General features: G+C 34.9%; 2 protein-coding genes and 2 non-coding genes across 4 annotated transcripts; 2 read left to right on the top strand and 2 right to left on the bottom strand.

The window, feature by feature from the left end:
- The first annotated feature begins 7,696 nt into the window (after window positions 1-7,696).
- LOC145039140 (protein EARLY-RESPONSIVE TO DEHYDRATION 7, chloroplastic-like) lies at window positions 7,697-9,723 on the top strand. Its single transcript, XM_078987254.1, has 4 exons — window positions 7,697-8,709; window positions 8,810-8,976; window positions 9,079-9,163; window positions 9,285-9,723. Exons 1-4 carry the CDS (start codon window positions 7,808-7,810, stop codon window positions 9,508-9,510), a joined length of 1,380 nt encoding a protein of 459 aa, XP_078843380.1. The 5' UTR covers window positions 7,697-7,807; the 3' UTR covers window positions 9,511-9,723.
- Window positions 9,724-10,438: 715 nt separating this feature from the next.
- PAD2 (proteasome alpha subunit D2) lies at window positions 10,439-12,039 on the top strand. Its single transcript, XM_078992335.1, has 3 exons — window positions 10,439-10,720; window positions 11,220-11,634; window positions 11,721-12,039. Exons 1-3 carry the CDS (start codon window positions 10,548-10,550, stop codon window positions 11,877-11,879), a joined length of 747 nt encoding a protein of 248 aa, XP_078848461.1. The 5' UTR covers window positions 10,439-10,547; the 3' UTR covers window positions 11,880-12,039.
- An 838-nt stretch (window positions 12,040-12,877) lies between these two features.
- TRNAI-AAU (transfer RNA isoleucine (anticodon AAU)) lies at window positions 12,878-12,951 on the bottom strand. Its single transcript has one exon. It is a non-coding gene; the product is annotated as a tRNA-Ile (tRNA).
- A 127-nt stretch (window positions 12,952-13,078) lies between these two features.
- Window positions 13,079-13,152, bottom strand: TRNAI-AAU (transfer RNA isoleucine (anticodon AAU)). The gene has a single exon. It is a non-coding gene; the product is annotated as a tRNA-Ile (tRNA).
- Between the last annotated feature and the right edge of the window lie 6,388 nt (window positions 13,153-19,540).

Raw genomic sequence — 19,540 nt, 5'->3', positions numbered from 1 at the left:
CTTTAATTAATTTAATGAAGTCCATAAAGTTTGAATTTTAACTTTTAAAATTCTAGGGTTTGGAATTAAAGTGTATATGGGTGAATTTACAAATTCCAAAACTTGAGGGCAAGTTTTGAAACTTTTCAAAACCCTTGGATTTTCATAACTTATGAGTTTAATTAAGGTATTAAGAAAACTTTAATGAAGAGACTCTTGAACATTCATAACTTGAGGACAAGTTATGAAGTTCATAAAACTATTTATGACAAAAAGACTCTTCATTTTGTAACCTATGGCAATTTTCTGAGTTTTTAAAACTCATAAATGTGACTTTTCAAGTAACCTGAGGACAAGTTACAAAAAACATATATTATTACCAACTTCTAGATTAATTTGGATTGAAAACAACTATCACATAATTTTTTCTATTAATCTAAACAAACTCACAAACATGGACATTCATAATCAACAATTTTCAAGCATCATATAAACTTGTATAAAACTTGAAACTTTGATTATAAATTTATTTGGATGAGAATAAACATTACCATAGTGCCAAAAACAAATTTTATGAACAAAAACATTTTGGGGTAATGATTCTAATCCAAAACAGGCCAAAAAACACGAATATGTGCTGTCAAGGGGTCCAACTCGTCGAGTGCATGAACAAACTCGATGAGTTGGATGCATTTGTTCATGGACTCGTTGAGTCACACACTGGACTCGTCGAGTTTGCTGTCCAGACAGCAAAAAATTCGGTTTTTTTTCAGCTATTTGCATCAAGTATAATTGAAAAACAACCCATGGCTCTGATACCACTGTTGGGTTTTGGTATAATACAACATCCTATGGTGCACATACAACCCTATATACCTTGGATATATGTTTTCACTAATTATACATGCAAATGATTTCCAAGGTATTGAACCTATAGCTAGCATGAAATTGTCATACAAACTATATAGAATACTAGATAATGTAACATACCTTTTTGTGTGGCTGGAGTTCTTGGTGTATTTGGCCTTAAGAACTTAGCCCCAATAGTGTGGAAGCCTCAAATGAAGTCACAACACATCAAGGACAAAGGTAGGACTTGAGAGAGAATCTTTATGCACTCTAAAACCTTCATGAACTCCAAGAACATGCACACACACACACACACTAAAAGTGGCAGTTTTTAGGTCATAACATATGTATTTATATGTGTTGAATTCTAAGAGTCATGGGTATAACCCAAACCCATATCCATGGATTTTATGATCCATGGTTCATGTGGCCCAACTTTTTATGTATCCATACATAAACTTGGTCCAACATGGATCATAAGCCCAACACATATAAATATAACTAATTACCATAATTAGTCCCCATAGTTTTAATTAGTCTCTTTTGATCACTAAATTAATTCCAAATTAATTCTTGATCAATACTAATTAAAACATATGATTTCATATTAATATATTAGAACTTATAATTTATTAATAAATCATATATAACCTCTTCTCTCAAAAGTCCATCCTAACAAATTGTCCTGATGATATGCAACCCAAATGGACCATGCTACTCTCGGGTCGAATACATACCAATAATAGTTATAGGATTAGACACCTAATCCAATACCTAGTAGGGAGGTGAGTATGGGCGAGGTCCCATATCTCATCACTAGCAAAGTACGAACGGGGTTCCGTATCTCATTAGCAGCGGACAGGGGCGAGGTCCGAGGTAGTAGAGAGGTGAGTGTGGGTGGGGGCCCATATCTCACTATCTGCAGGAGCATGGACGGGGTTCCATGACTCACCGGTAACAGGACAAGCGCGAGGCCCAAGATAGGCGAAGCCTTAGAACATAAATTGCAATAGAACATGTTTAGATTATGTATTATGTTTTATGTGTATGTTTGAGTATGTTTAGCGGGTGGGGCCCAGAGACAGGCGAGGCTTAAGAGAAATAGATATGTATACCGAGCGGGGCTCGATGCTAGGCAGGGCATGATGCCGGATTAGTCTAATATCGGGCAGGGCCCGATGTAGCGAGCTAGGCCCAATGTTTGTAGTATATAATTATGTATGGTATGTGGTAGATTGGGGAACTTACTAAGTTTCGTGCTTACAATTTCAGTTTTGGTTTCAGGTACTTCCGGTAGCGGAGGGCAGAGCTCGGGATGACTGCATGGCACACACACACCAAGAAGTTTAGCCTGGGATATTTACTCTGATAATAAGAACATGTATTGAGATGATACTATGAATTGATACAAGTGTTTTCGTTATGAATCGAATGTTTGGAAACTATGGTTTAGATATACTAAATTAAAACGAAATTTTTGGTCATGATTTTTGGGATGTTTCAATATAAGATCATGCCTATCTATCCTAAATAAGAATAGATGGTTGGGAAATGGTGGATCATATATCACCTTGCAATTGAGGACCGTATGAATAGGAAGTAGGTCTTTGGCAGTGGTAGGTAGGTAAGGGGCGAAACATGTTCACCTAAACATGTTTTGTTGTAAAAGATTTTGAAATTAACATCATTGGTTAGTAGATGTTGTAAAAAGACTATAAATGTAAAGTACTTTACAATTCAATGTTATATATAAAGAGGTCTGAAAATGCCATGTATTCTTCAGTTTGAAAACTTAGATTGCGTTTAGTTGCGGAAAAACAGTTTTCATTTTCTGTTTTCTATTTTCCGTTTTCAATTTTCGTTTTCCATTTTCAGTTTTCATTGGAAAATTTAGAAAACGCGTTTAGTTAAATCTTATTTATTATTCATTTTCTATTTTAGAAAATTAAAAAACACGTTTAGATATGCATTTTTCTATCAGTTTTCATTTTCCAATTTTTGTTATTTTAACTACCATAACACAAACCCGCAACCCCACTCACACTCCACCCCACCCCGCCCTACCCTACCCTACAGCATCCCACACTACCCCACCCCACCCCACCAACCCCTACCCACCCTTTCCCACCCCACTTTACCCTACCTCATATTGATCTAAGATGGATCATCCATGGTTACTAAATCATTTCATGGTGCATTTTATTTTAATGCTATTCATATGATGTTTTGGGCTAAGTTTAATGCATTAATTCATATCTTTGGAGTAAGTAGTAGGGGCGGGTAGGTATGAGATAGGTTTGGGTGTGTTTGTGGGGTATATATATATATATATATATATATATATATATATATATATATATATATATATATATGTGTGTGTGGGGGGGGGGGGGGGTTGTCTCTGTGTGTGTGTGTGTGTTTGTAGGGGTGGGTATGTACGTTTGTGGGGGTGTGTATGTGTGTGTGTGTGTGGTGGGGTGGGGGGATGGGGTGGGTGTAGGTTTGTGTGGGTGTGTGTATGTTTGTGGGGGTGGGGGTGTTTGTATGTGTGTGTGTGTGTGTTTGTGGGGGGTGTGGGTGGGGTGGGGGTGTGTGTGTGTGTGTGTGTGCGAGGTGGATAGGTAGGGGTATGGTGAGTTTGGGGTGTTAAGGTGGGTTGAGTAGAGGTGAGTGGGATGAGAATATGTGTGTTTATATTTTAGAAAAAATTTAGAATTAAAAAAATGTTGAAAACAATGATTATTGGTTTTCCAAAAAAAATTAATTTCTTTGTAATTTTAGAAAAACGAAATTTTTAAAAAAATAGACGAACTAAACGTGTTTTTAAAATTCTTATTTTTCTTGGAATTTTTTTCCAGAAAACGACCCATTTTGCATTAATATTTGTTTTCAAAATAGATTTTCAAAATTTTAAATGTATAATTATCAAAATATTATTTTTGAAAACATGATGTTCAAAATAGTTCAAAGCTTCAATGATACTTTCTGAACATGCTCATAGTTTTTGAAGAATATGATATGATAAAAAAATCTTTTTATCTACGACCTAATAGACCAATATAAATGAACACTCTTTAAATAAAACCTAGAAACACATTTGCAAACACGTAGAACATATTCGAAAATTGGTGTATCATTTTCAAACATGTTCTTGATGTTCACAATGCTTTTTCATCTAAAAACTTAACAAAATACTAATTCACATTACACTATATATATGAAGAAAAATGGAGAAAATTTACATATCTTTTCATTTTTGAAGATATGTGAAACCCAATCTGTACGTTTTAATATAGACTTTGAAAGTTATTTTAGGATACAAATAAATCATTTTAGGCTTTATGCACTGAGACCACTATGCCACTACGAGAATAAGATAAATATATATATATATATATATATATATATATATATATATATATATATATATATATATATATATATATATATATATATATATTTTATCTTGTTTAGTTTATAAATTTTTTAATGAGATGATATTTGGAAAAGTTGGTTATCGGGTAAATGTCCGCTATAAAGGACAAAATTGTAAATTTGGTTCTTGTGGTTTGCAAAAATCTTTGGATGATGTTTAAAAAGTTTTCAACTTGCAAAAAATGTTCGAAATCAAGGTTTTTTTAGGTTTTTAGTCCTAAACTTAAGAAATTTTTGTAGTTTTGGTCCATGGAATACTTGAACTGACTGTTTTGCCCTTTAAATTTCTTTTTTGTATTTTTTATATTTTTATTTTATAAATATTAATGCAAGAAAACGAATTATATATATATATATATATATATATATATATATATATATATATACCTACCCCACCCCCTATCTCTTCCTCCTCCCCCCCCCCCCCCCCCCCCCCCCCCGAAGTCCTCATTTATCTCTCTCGTTTCTGCCCTGCTCACTGGAAAACACAACAGCAACCGGAGTTGCTGCTTCCCCCAACACCAACTTACATTGTCACTGTAACATCCCAAGTCCAAGTATATCTTGTAAACCTTGATCTTTTGAGCTCTTGTCCATTTTGGCCCTTATTAGAGAAAAGATGGCAAACGAATACGCTGGGCGTACTATAGTGTAAGCTCAACGTACTTGAATGCGTGCATGTGACGCAGAGGCCACTTTGTACGCTAGGCGTACAAGTGGGTAAGTTGGGTGTACTAGGCTCATAATAAAACCCTAATTGTTATTGAGCTCCTTATACCAAACCCTCCTAACTCTAAATCTTCGTCCTTATACCCGGAGAGTGCATTTGGGAGCTTGTGAGTGTAATTTTGTGTTCTTGAAGTAGAGAAGGAGCTTGGAGAAGAAGGAGTGAGAGCCCATGAGTTTAGATCTGAGCTTAGCTGTGTGGAAAGCTTCACAAAAAGGTATAAAGCTTCAAGCTTTCTCATTCTATGGTTTGGTTCATTCTTATGGAATGTTTTAGGGTTTTGGTCCCGAAAGATGGAGACTTTATGAGATAATGAGCACCAGAGACCTTGATCTACCCCTTTTCAGTGTATTTTGTGAAGTATAGTCATGAAAATCCAATCTTGGACGTTAGGAGTGAGCCATGCATGAGTTATGAGCTTCATAAGGAAAGGGGATGGGTGTTTTGAGTGTTTGTGACCTATTCAGCCATGCAAAGGCTTAAAGTCACCGAATCTATGGATTAAGAGACATTAAGGAGCCCAGATATGAATTATGGGCCAATGTCTTAACTATTTAAGAGCAAAAATGTAAGGAGAGTGGAATTGGAACGTACGTTGGGCGTAATCCCAGTACGCGCAGCGTATGGGTCGAGTATCCCCGATGCATGCATGGCAGCCGAGTACACCCAACGTAGGGAGTTGGTACGCGCAGCGTACTCCCTGCCGTTGACTTTCTATTGACTTTTAGGGTTTGGTCAACATGTGGTCTATTAAGCCCATAGAGGGGTAAAATGGTCTTTTACCCTTCTGTGAGTGTATGGAAGGATTAGTCTAGCCTTGTGATAATCGTTATTAATTAAGGATGATTATTGTGTGTGTATTAGGCGGAGGCTAGACCGGTGATTTGAGTTCGAGAATATATGAGTTCTTGCGAGGTGAGTCTTCTCACTATACTTTACCATGAGTGGTATTTTGTGTAATAGAGATGCTTATGTGCTTATTTGTGTATTGTGATATCCTGCATTATTTCTTTGTGATTTATGATGTGTATTACTCAGAGTTTACAGAGTTAGGACCGGAGGGTCCACAGAGTTTGGACCATAGGGTCCATCAGATTTATGGGACTGGAGGGTCCCACTGAGACACATTGACCAGAGGGTCTTACAGAGCTATAGCCTCGAGTGGCTAATTATATGTGCGCAATATTTTGGGGAACTCACTAAGCTTCATGCTTACTGTGTTATGTGTTATGTGTTTCAGGTACCTCCGAGGATCGCAGGAAGGCACCGACATGATTGTACACACCTGTTCGAGATTTTGCTGAGGGTTTTCGGATTTGACTTTTCTTGTGGATTTATGTTGACTTTGAGACACTTGTGATTTTATGAAATATGATATATGAGTTTTATGTGTTCTAAAAAAATTGTTTAAAAAAATTACGTCGTTACAGTCACCACCCTACCACCATTCCACCTCTGTCCCTTCCTGTTTTGGTGACCAAGCCTCAACTCAAACACCTGTATATTCCCTTTCAAACCAGTCAAGAACAAAACAAGAACATAAGAGAAAAACAACATAACAACAACCGGAGTTGCTGCTGCCTTCCACGGCGCCACCACAAAAAAGAGGAGATTAGAAGCAGATTCAAGTCCCATCAAGAAACAACTTCATTTCTCCGAGATTGAGAATCACATTGGAGCTTGTGCAAGTGTCGACATTGTCTCTTACCTCCTTTAACTTCAAATTCATCATATCTCCACTCAAGTTCCCAACAAGAAATTCACGGATCTCCTTCTCTCGATGTTGATTACGTTTAATCCTTGTAATTTGGTAGGCAAGAAATATGTTTTACCCATCTTTAAAGAATTTGTGAATCAACGAGGACATGATCAGTAGAAACCTCGATTAGGAGTGAATTTCTTGAGGTTTTCTTGGCTAAGACTTGCCCGATTCTTTTGAAATCTTCTTCTCCTTGATCAACAACAAATGGGAAATTAAACCCGAACCGAATGGTATTCGAATCAGGTAGGTTACATAGGAACAGAGGCGAAAACCTCATCATGGATTTCTGAAACCCAGAAACTGTTGTTGGATGTAAGATTGCAATTTCAAACAACAATGGTTACAGAGAAATCCCAAAACATTATGATTTAAGAGAATGGTTAGATTGAGAAAGACGAAGAGGACATTGAGAGTGAATTTGGAGATTCAGGAAGTCTAAAAGAGTAGGATAAAGGATGAATGAGTTCATCTGGTCATGTGTGTGAAACGAGAGAGAGATAGAGAGAGAGAGAGAGAGAGAGAGAGAGAGAGAGAGAGAGAGACAGAAAGAGAGAGGTACCGGTAGGGGTGGAGTAAGGGTCATCTTCTTTGTTTTTTATTTTATTTCATAAAATATTAATACAAATAAGAAAAGAAAATACAAAACTGAAATTAAAAAGGTAGATAGGTAATTTCATTTTTTTGACCAAAAATCTAGAAAAATCTTGATTTCAGACCTTCTGTGCAAGCTGAAAACTTTTTGGATCCCAAGATTTTTACAAACCACAATGACCAAATTTGCAATTTTGTCGCTATAAAAATATTTAATGTTGGGGCAGGAGGACCAAATTGAAATATATCAAAATAAAAGTGGAAAACATGATATTATAAAAAACTTGTAGACGCAAGTGAAAGAAGTTAAACAATGAGAGATTCAACTGTTTCTTTCGCGCGTATTTGTACGCCCACGCGCTCTTCTTCTTCGTGATTCCCATTTTCGGGCAGTTAACATTGCCATTGCCATTGCCATGTTCCCCTAGCGTATCTTGGTCTTCCTCACCCTAAATTCAACAAACATGGCGTCAGAAAACCCTAATTCCACCCCAAAATCTCCAAGAACCCTAATGTGCCCTAAAAGCGATACATCCCAAAGCCCTTACGCACCTCCATTACCCTCGTCATCAAACCCTAATCAACCATCATCATCGTCATCGTCGCTTCATCCAAACGCAGACACGAATGACGCGTCCGACAATCTCTTCCCGGACTCTGGCCCAAATTCGCCACACGATCCATCCGAATCACTTGAAGAAGTTATCGTTTCTGTTCCAGGCGCGATCCTACATTTAATCGATAAGAATCACAGCGTGCAACTAGCGATGGGAGATTTCTCGATAGTCAAACTACGTCAATCCGACAGCCTGATCGCCATTCTCGCACGCGTTGGTGGAGAGATCCAATGGCCTTTGGCGAGACACGAGGCTTGCGTTAAGTTAGACCAGTCTCATTATTTCTTCTCGTTACGCGCTCCAAAGGAGAAAGAACACGACGCTATGATGTTAAATTACGGATTGACATTTGCTTCGAAAGGACAAGAGAAGTTGTTGAAAGAGATGGATGAGTTATTGGAGCATTGCAGTAGTTTCTCGGTGCAGAAAGTGGAGGAGAAGAAGGGGGCTTTGGATTTAACAATGGCGGAACGAATGAGTCCCTCAGATCTGAAAATGGAAGCAAACAAGGAAGAGATGGAGCAGATTTGTCGAGCTTATTGGACGACATTAGCCCCAAATGTGGAGGATTACAGTACGAAGGCTGCAAAATTAATTGCTGCGGGTTCAGGGCAACTTGTTAAAGGGATTCTCTGGTGTGGAGATGTTACAGTGGATAGATTAATCAAGGGTAATGAGATTTTGAAGCTAAAGATCGGACCTGCCAGCAACACAGCAGTTAATCCTGAACTTCTAAAGGCTATACACAGGTTTTGAAGTTGATGTTGAAAGTTGAAACTATTTTCTTATATGTTTTCCAAGATTCTTCTGTGAATATTTGCATTTTGATTCTGTGGGTGATTCTTCTAGGGTTAATAAGGTGACGAAGATGACAGAGACAGTTGTTGGTGGACTTCTTTCTGGCGTTCTGAAGATTACTGGATTCTTTACAAGCTCTGTTGCTAGCTCTAAACTTGGCAAGAAGTTCTTCAAATTTTTGCCTGGGGAAATAGCACTCGCGACTCTGGATGGATTTAGTAAGCTCTCTCTTACATTATTCTCAATTTGACAAAAACTAAAAACTGCAACTTTTAAATTTAAAAGCTATCAACTAATTTGATATAAATGTTTGTGTATAGGCAAAATTTGTGATGCTTTTGAAGTTTCTGGAAAGAATGTAATGTCAACATCATCTACTGTGACAACAGAACTCGTTAATTACAAGTAAGTCTTATGAATATATGTTCCATCTTTTGTACTATTGACATCAGTCTGAGATCCAGTACAATGTACAATGCATGTGAAACGCAGTATAACCTGTTCAGTGCAATTTGTTTGGGTGTAGATATGGAGAAGAGGCGGCGAAGGCAACAAATGAAGGGCTGGATGCGGCGGGCCATGCGGTAGGAGCCGCATGGACAGTTTTCAAAATTAGAACCGCAATGAATCCAAAAGGAGTTGTGGCGCCTTCTGTGCTTACAAAAACTGGTCTTAAAGATGCAACCGAAGAGATGAGGAATAAAGCACTTAAAGACATAAAGGCTAAAGATTCCCAAAAAACATCCAAGTGAATCATTATAGATAGATAATACCTAGTTTGTTGAACAGTCAGCTTTGTACTGTGTTTGTCTAAGAAGGTGGGACAGGGACTGAGACTGAGAGTGAGACAGACAATCCCTTGTACAGTTGAGTTTAGTTTAATCCCATACTGTATAATCGTGTCTCGTGTAACAAACGCAACCTTAAAAGGTACTCAGATTAATAGATGGATTCGTAAAATAAAATGTAAATATAAATAATGATTTTAAGAATTTAGTGTAAAATTGTTTACATGTGTCTATTTGTAAAGAGAGAAACAAACATACAATATAGCATATGATTCATAGATGTAGTGTGTGTTGCATTTTGTATTTTCATCTCATTGCATAGAATGTCATTGCATTTACATTAGGAGTACATTGTTTATACATGATGTGATATTGATGAGTTGAGATTTCCTTGTGAGATATTATCATTGTTACTTACCAAGTGTATGCATACATTTTGAAGATTGTTTAGCTTTTAATGTCATGATGGAAACCGAATTTCGCTCTTAGCCATGCTTTTATATGTATGTGTTGAGCATGTGATACAAATATATAATCCCCTTGTTGACAAAGTTACACCAATTTGTGAATAAATTATAGTACTAAAATACATCATCTTATTGTTAAAATATTAAATATGTTTATTGATGTGATATTTCAATACATGCTTGAAATAAAATAAAATTTGGTGTAAAAACTAAAAAGGTCACCATTCTAGTTGGGGTTGCCCGTTGGCTAAAACCCGAAACTGATTTTTATTTTTATTTTATTTTATTCTCCTTTTATCTCTAAACCCACCCACGAGGTAGTAAAGTGTTAACTAGAAAAAAAAAGTTTTGGGGGGTTAACTAGAATGTTTTAAAGTTTGGGGGTCTATTTGTTTCTTTTCTAAATGAGTTGCCTTGCTCCCAAAGTCGAGAGATCCCCCATTATTAAGAGCTCTGTATTTTTGGTCCCGGATCAAAACTAAAAGTTCGAATCCGAGAACGAAAACCTAAATCTCCGGTAGAATCTGATCAGCTATGGCGAGATACGACAGAGCTATAACGGTGTTCTCCCCCGATGGTCACCTCTTCCAAGTTGAATACGCCCTGGAAGCCGTACGCAAGGGTAACGCCGCCGTCGGTGTTCGTGGCACTGACACTATCGTCCTTGGCGTCGAGAAGAAGTCCACCGTTAAACTTCAAGACTCAAGGTCCACACCGAAACTCTCTCGTAATTTATTTACATGAACAAAAAATCATCATCGTGACTCTTCAATAGGAAGAGCTATGGTTAAATTTACTTCTGTTTTCATTTGTGTTTACACCTTTTCTTTCCGATTTCATCTTCTTCGTTTACCTTCAACTGATATTTGCCAATACTGATGCGAAATATCGCAGACATGCTCGTACATTTCAAACCCTAATTGCGATCCAGTTTTCACAAATTAACAGCCTTTTGAGCACATAAAGTTGCTCTTCGACTTTTCATTGACACTATAAATCATATACACTGGAATTGCGATTTTGTATCAGCTCGGAATTCGGATCTGAAGATCATGTCGTGTATTAGGTTGAATGGAGAGAATCGACGCAAATAATGTTTGCTACAATTTACATACAAGTCCTTTACTTTACTGATTGTTTATGACATGTATGTTTGTGTGTTCTTATCTATTCTTTTCTGAAACTTTTAATTCCCTGTGTTTGCAGATCAGTAAGGAAAATTGTAAGCTTGGATGATCACATAGCATTGGCTTGTGCTGGACTTAAAGCAGATGCCCGTGTTCTCATCAACAGGGCAAGAATTGAATGCCAAAGCCATAGGCTAACTGTTGAAGATCCAGTAACTGTTGAATATATCACACGTTACATTGCAGGTCTTCAACAGAAATACACACAAAGTGGAGGTGTGAGGCCATTTGGGCTTTCAACTCTAATTGTGGGATTTGATCCTTATACTGGTGTCCCATCATTATATCAGACTGATCCTTCAGGAACATTTTCTGCTTGGAAAGCTAATGCCACTGGTAGAAACTCCAATTCCATGAGGGAATTTCTTGAAAAGAATTACAAAGAAACATCTGGTCAAGAAACTATCAAACTTGCAATTCGTGCTTTGCTTGAAGTAAGGTTTTTTAGAGTAAAATTTATATTTTGATTTTGTTTGTTTTGGGATTGAAACTTAGGGATTATGATTTATGATGTGTTTAGGTTGTTGAAAGTGGAGGGAAGAATATAGAAGTTGCTGTGATGACAAAGGAAGGGCTGAGGCAACTTGAGGAGGCTGAAATTGATGCCATTGTTGCAGAGATTGAAGCAGAAAAGGCGGCTGCTGAGGCGGCAAAGAAGGGTCCTGCTAAGGAAACATGAGGATGAGAAGGGCATTTATGTCTTTTTCTCACCCGGTTTTTTATTGTTGTTTTCTTATTTGACATTTTGGATACATCTGTTTTAAGACTTTTGGCATGGTAGTTATAAGGAATTTGTTAAATTTGACATTTAAGAAGCTTTGATTTGTGGTTTGATTGAATGTTTTATGAGCCATTGGTTGTCTTTGGTGATGCATTAGGGTTGTGTTTGTTACATGAGACAAAACCGAATAGTAGGTTTTCTAGGTTTAGCTTTTGTTAGCAGGGTAAGAAGGGTATTTATGTCTTTTTCTCATCTCGACCTTTTTGGTACTTTCATGATGCATTAGAGTTGTATTTGTTACTTGAGACAAAACTAGGTGTGATGGAATTGAATAGTAGGCATTCTAGGTTTATCTTTTATGAGTAAGATGAGAAGAGTATTTATGTCTTTTGAATAATTTTGAGTTTGAAAATATATTATGAATCCCTTATATCTAATTTTTTATCTTTAAAAATATGTAATATTTATCAAATAAAAAAGGACTTGATAATAAATTATACAAATTAATGTATTAAACAAAACATTACAATAAATACTAGTAAATTGAAGTTGATATTTCTTTTTTATCTAATCAAACATTTTATGTATATAGTTATAAAAATAAGAAATGATAAAAATATTATATGACCATTACAGATTTATTAGTTAATATAGATCAAAAAGAGTAAAAAATTAAGTATGCAAAATAATAATAAAATAGAATGTTATTAAATAAAAACGATAAATTGTATAAAACATCAAACTTTAAAAAAAAATTAATAATATAAAAATAGTTGGTATTATTAATGTAAAACTAACCGATTGATTAGAAAAACAAAATTTTGAATTGACTATTCATATTTGACATTCCAAAAAACCTTGAAGATGATCTAATACAGTTGTGGAATGTGAGCAAAAATGTTGTTTTCTAGTTTGGCGTAAATGAAATTGTTCAACCAAAAAAAAGATTATTAGTTTAGCCCATGCAGGTTTCGAACCTGCGACCTTCGCGTTATTAGCACGACGCTCTAACCAACTGAGCTAATGGACCACGACATTTTTTTGTTAAAATCAAATATATGAAAAATAACTCTTTGCACTGAGTTGAAATTGAAAATAAGCAAAATTTCAGGGCATATTCCGCAAATGATGTTTAAAAACAAAAAGATAGCAAAAATTGGCCCATGCAGGTCTCGAACCTGCGACCTTCGCGTTATTAGCACGACGCTCTAACCAGCTGAGCTAATAGGCCCCTTCGATGTTTGTGAACAATAAAGTACCCAACATTATCTGTAACTCTATTAATTCATATGAGTTATCTCATTAGTTTGTCAAGTAGATTAATGCTCTTCCAATTGCTCAAAAATGCTATAGTGATCTACACGATTTTAAAGGCCTCTTTTTTTTCTTCTTCTCATAATTGGGTGTTAATTCCATGCAGTATCTGTGTAGTCAACCTATGGCTTGTTAATCCTCATATTAGGTATTCTACTCGATTGTAATTGGAATTTTCTGTTACATGAGTTGAAGAAAACCTACATCCATAACCAAAACTCAACCATTGTCATGATTTAATCTTCAGATATCACTTGTCATGGGTAATAATTTCAGGGTATCTATATAGTTAAAACTCTTGCTTAATTATCTACCAATTTAATGAAGAGCTAGCAAACGAAAAATCATATTACCGAATTCAAATGAGTCATATATATCTAAGATGAATGCATGCATGCCATGTCTTTTGGTTATTGCATTGATGAGATCCAAGATTAGGAATTTTTTAGGACGGATGCACACAGTGGCGGAGCCACATGCGTTGGGGGTACTATAACATCCCTAAAAATATTGTTTTATGTTATTGTTATTGTATCCCCAACTAAAGAGATTATATTATGTTTTTTAATGCTCCGAATATGATAACTACATAGAATATTTATTGATAATGTTTGTACCCCATATAAAAAATTCTAGTTCCGCCACTAGATACACAGATTAATTTCCAATTGTATTTGGATACACTTGGAACATTTCTTTAAGCGTAGATCGAGTTGTTGTCCTCTTCAAGAAACCTTTAAGACGTATATTGATATACCATGTTCTTAATTATGGGTGTCTGACTTAGGTTAATTTAAAAGACTAGATCCTAAAACCTAAACTCTAAACTTTAAAGCCTAATGATACACTGAGTATCAAGTTAGAAACTTAGAATCAAGCTGATATAACTTATCGAGGGTTAAGATTGGTTAGCAATATTGTTATATTGGACGGTCCTAAACTCCAAATTGTTGGTGATTTTAGTGGCATTAATATATCTAGTAGGATTTTATTTGAGACAAGTTGAGTTTCTTATGGTTATATTCCGAGTAATGAGGTACACGGATGTCGGGGGTAAATGAAATCGAAAAAAATGAAAATGTAAAAAATAGTGGTGTGTCGGTTCATATGCCTTCAAATATTTAAAAGTAACTTCGATACTTATAACAAAGCTCTTGCAATTGGACAATACGATATCTTATATCTTGAAATGTATTCATAATTATATCGTTATCGATACTTTCTATAATAATTTTTTCAAATATACAAACTAAACTATCACTAAAAAATTGATCACCAATTTTGTTGCGTATATTAGTCTTATCAACTTTATTGCTAAAAATATGTGTTCCATACTTATTGTTGCAATAGGTAAAATCAATGCAAGTTTCAAAAGAAGATAAACCTTATGAAATATAATACTTATTTTCTTCCACCGTATTTTTGGCATGATCTTCAATGGTCTTCAAATGATTAATTCAATGGTCTTCAAATGATTGAATCATTCATTTTCTCTCACATCTTTAATGTAATTTCTAAATTTCACTTCAACAACTCGAAAATCATATTTTGTTGGAGATTCTTCCAAATAAAATGTAGCTATTTCCATTATTTTATCCAAATTAAAGTCTTTGAAAGACTCACTCGGGCACAAACAAGCAATGCAAATAAGTAAATTTGTGTTGATTTCCTTAAACCGATGGTTAACGCTTCAAATTATATATCAATCATCGCCTTAAATATATCAACTCCATAGCGATGCAAGTTGTTAACTTTTAAATAAAAAAACTAGTTTATATATTAATAACCATTGACAAAACATCATATCATATCATATCATATCATATCATATCATATCATACTATATTATAAAAGAAGCATTTTTCCTTTCACCACATTTATTTGAAACTCCCATGCATTTTTCCTTTCACCATATTCATTTGAAACTCCCATGCATTTTTCCTTTCACCACATTCATTTGAAACTCCCATGACTTTTCAATTTCTTTCTAATAATGATTATAAGTTGGTTAATAAGATTAAATAAATATAAAACCTAAAGTGTAATCATATTCATTTGAAACTCCCATGCATTTTTCCTTTCACCACATTCATTTGAAACTCCCATGACTTTTCAATTTCTTTCTAATAATGATTATAAGTTGGTTAATAAGATTAAATAAATATAAAACCTAAAGTGTAATCATATATAAACTAAATTTCAATATTAAAAGAATATATTTACTTCTACTTATAAAGTTGTGTTTTTTTTTAACTTTTTATAAAGTATACTTAATTTATTAGTTTTAATATATTGTTGGATGTAAACCATTATCATTTTAAAGCTACAACTTTTGAACAATTTGTATAAAATATTTAAATAATAAACTTAAATATAACATTACATGACCAACTTAAGTATAAATTTTTGTTTAACTTAAACAGCCTAAATACTATTTTGTAAGTAGTTAAAAGTAATAAATTGTAATATCTTTCTAATAATGATTATAATTTGGTTAATAAGGTTAAATAAATATCAAACATAAACTGTAATCATAAATAAACTAAATTTCAATATTAAAATAATATCTTTATTTCTACTTATAAAGTAATGTCTTTAACTTTTAACATATTATACTTAATTTATTAGATTTAATATGTTGTTGTATGTAAACCATTATCAATTTAAAGCTACAACTTTGGAACAGTTTGGAAAAAATACTCAAATTGTTAAAAATATAACATTATAGTATCGACTTAAATATAAATTTCAGTTCCACTTAAAAAACTCAATAAATATTTTGTGAATAGTTAAAAGTGATAAATTGTAGTGTTAAATGCAAAAACTAAATTATAATATCAATTTAACTAAAATATTTCCTAAAGATATTTGTATAATCGTTAGAAGTTTTCAAATAAGTAGCTTAAAATAACTTACAATAACAATAGTTAAGAAAAAATTATATAAATGATTATATTGTTACCTTTAAAATCAAAAAACAATGTCTGATGTTTTTAAATAATTGCAATGATAGAAATTAAAATGTTAAAAAAATAAATTTTAAAAAATTAATTAACAATAACAAAAACTATAAATAACATTAAGCCATATATTATATTTAATTTTATTCATGAGTAACCCGCATGTAAAACTCATTCAAACGGTTGAGATTATACGGTTAGATTTATGAGTGCATGGGTATTTTGGGAAAACCCTTTTTATTTTAAGTATTTGATTTAGATTAGGAAATTGTATGCTTGTTTAACAAGTAGTACGTATTAGTTTAGGTTACTGCTTTCATTAGTATAAATAAGGACATGTATTTGTTAGTTTAGATAGTGATCTACAACAATAAAATCCTTTGTCACAGTTTTTCTTATTCCATCTTTGTTTCGTCTACATAGTTTCTCTTGGGCATCAAGGTATTGCTAGTTTAATACCTTACACTTGCAACAAGGGCCTTTCTAACCTCAAGACCAAAAGTTACCACCACGTGATTTTAGAGGTAAACCTTAAAGATTTATTCTATCTTGGTTTATTAATATAACTATTGGTTAGAATATAGTACAAAAGAGGATTATGCATTATCTTTATGTTGTTATCTATTCAAATAGACTATACCAAAACAAGATGGATCATATCATTTTGTAAAATTCGGATTCAAAGCTTGAAATAGGAAATCAAGAATAGATAGTCATAAAGCTGGAACTCCACACAATCTTGCTATGCAAAAGTGTCAAAATTTTATGAACCAAAGACAATCCATCACATTGAAACAAACTACTTTACAAATATATATATATATATATATATATATATATATACACACACACACACACACACACACGTGTTTGAATTCTTCAATTGATTGTGCCAGAGGAGAATCGGTGACCACATCTTTGCTGCACTTCTAGTAATAATACATTTAAGAATTATTAATTTGATAGTTGTAAATAGCCTCAGGGCTATAGAACAAAGGAGTATGTCGGACAAAGATTAGCAACCATGGTCATAACATGAAGTAATAATCATATGATCAAGTAAGTAGCTCTAAAAACTCAATTCAAGAAATTAGGGATGAAGGATGGAAACTACTTTTTAGGAAGATTACTTTGTTTTTATATTGTGATAAAACAAAGTTGAAGGTTTTTTTTTTTTTTTTTTTTTTTGGAACAAGAGAACAAAGTTGAAGTTGAGGATATGAAATATGCATATTATAATGGAATGAGTAATCAACGAGATTAAACCAACAATCACTGTAACACCCCGAGATTCAGGTACTCTTCTTTCATCCTTGCTATTTGTGTTTGGCCATTTTAAGCCCTTGGATGAACTTTTGTTTAGCAAGTGAGTACGTTGGGCGTACCATAGGGGTACGCTGCGCGTACTCAAGCGCTAAAAAATAACGCGTTATCGCCAAGGTACGCTGGGCGTACCAAGAGTTACGCCGGGCGTACCAAGAGTTACGCCGGGCGTACCCGGCCCAGGTGCAAAACCCTAATTTTGTGTTGTGCACTATTTAAAGGATGCTAAGGCTCATTTCTCAGCCTCCATATCAGTGAGTAAAACCCTAAGAGAGAGCCTTCCATCGTCCTTTATGAGTGTGTGTGTTCTTGGAGCTAATTGTGCCTTGGTGTGTTAGTGAAGAAGGAAGAAAGGAGCTTATGGAGACTAAAAGCTTGAAGTGCAAGTTTGGATCTGAGATCTTTAGAGAAAGGAGCTGCATTTAGAGGTATAAAGTTCAAAACTTTCGTATTCATTTTGGTTTGATGTTGCATGTGCCATTTCTAGGGTTAAAAACCCTAAAGGTGGAGACTTTATGAGTGTAAGGTGCTCCATGGTCCGAGATCTGTCCCTTTTCAGTGGTATTTGAGGTCTAGATCCATAAAGTTCCCATCTTTGTCGTTGATAGGAGGTCATGCTTGAGTTCTATGCTTTCTAGGGTTAGAGAATGAAATGTTTTGGGTGCTAGTGACTTATTCAGCCATGAAAAGGCTTAAAGTCATCGACTTTATGGTTTAAGAGATTTAGAAATGGTCAGATCTAAAGGTGGACGTGGGTCTTAACCGTTTAAGACCTAAAAGAGTTAAGGTGCTGAAGCTGGGAGTACGACGGGCGTAATCCCAATACGCACCGCGTACTGGGTAGCGTCCCCCGATCTTGAGAGGCAGCCGGGTACGCCCAGCGTACACATCTGGTACGCGCAGCGTAACCCGGAAAGTTGACTTTTAGGGTATGGTCTATTGTGGGGCCTTTGAGATATGAGAGGGGTAAAATGGTCTTTTACCCTTCTGAGAGTGTCATAAGAGGACATAGTCTAGCCTTTGAGAGTTATAATAATTAGGGTATTTATTTTAATTAGGCGGAGGTTAGACCAGCGTTACCGAGTCAGCGATTACCGAGATACCCGAGGTGAGTCTTCTCACTATACTTTACCTAGTGTGGTAACATAGTTATGTGATAGAGTATTTTAGAGTTATATGCCCGTGTACTTTCATGTTATTTATGTGCTATGATTTATTGTGATATGTGCTATGTATGATTTAGAGTTACAGAGTTAGGACCTTCAGGTCCACAGAGTTAGGACTTTCGGGTCCATAGAGTTAGGGCCAGAGGGCCCATAGAGAGTTGGGGTTGGAGGGCCCCACTGAGACACATAGACCTGAGGGTCAACAGAGTTACAGCCTCGAGTGGATATTATGTGTTAGAGTGGTATTTTGGGGAACTCACTAAGCATTTATGCTTACAGTGTTATGTGTTATGTGTTTCCAGTACCAGTGATGATCGCGGGAAGGCGCCGGCATGATTCGTACACACGCACATCGAAGTTTTTATATATACTTTGATCTTGGGTTTTGTACTAATACAATATTGATACAATGTTTTATTTATGATTTCAAATGATATTTTATGGGTTACAAAAGTGAAAAATTGTTCAAATTTTTACGGTGTTACAAGTTGGTATCAGAGCCTTGGTTTGAGGGATTCTGATATATCTTCGGGCGTATCTAAACTCAAACTGGGGATTTAAGGAAATTTTTAGTAATAAAAATAATATTTTTGAAAAAGAGTAAAAAGAGTCTTGAGACAAACAGAGCAGAGCCGTGTGTACGATCAGCCAGCACCCGAACGGTGATTTCCCCAAATACCCTCATAATAAGTGATTATCAGATATGTTATGTATGCTATATGATGAGTTATGATATGCATGCTAGAGTAGACTAGGTATTCTTATTAGGACTAGAGTGGCCTGATATATGATGCCTTAGTCTAGGGGTTTTGCTGCTAGAGATGCTTAAGAGTGATTTAGATAGCAGCGAGGTGCT

Source organism: Lactuca saligna, chromosome 4 (genome assembly GCF_052625555.1).
Source record: "Lactuca saligna cultivar CGN05327 chromosome 4, ASM5262555v1, whole genome shotgun sequence".
Classification (NCBI taxonomy): domain Eukaryota; kingdom Viridiplantae; phylum Streptophyta; class Magnoliopsida; order Asterales; family Asteraceae; genus Lactuca; species Lactuca saligna.
This window is presented reverse-complemented; position numbering and strand designations above follow the sequence as displayed.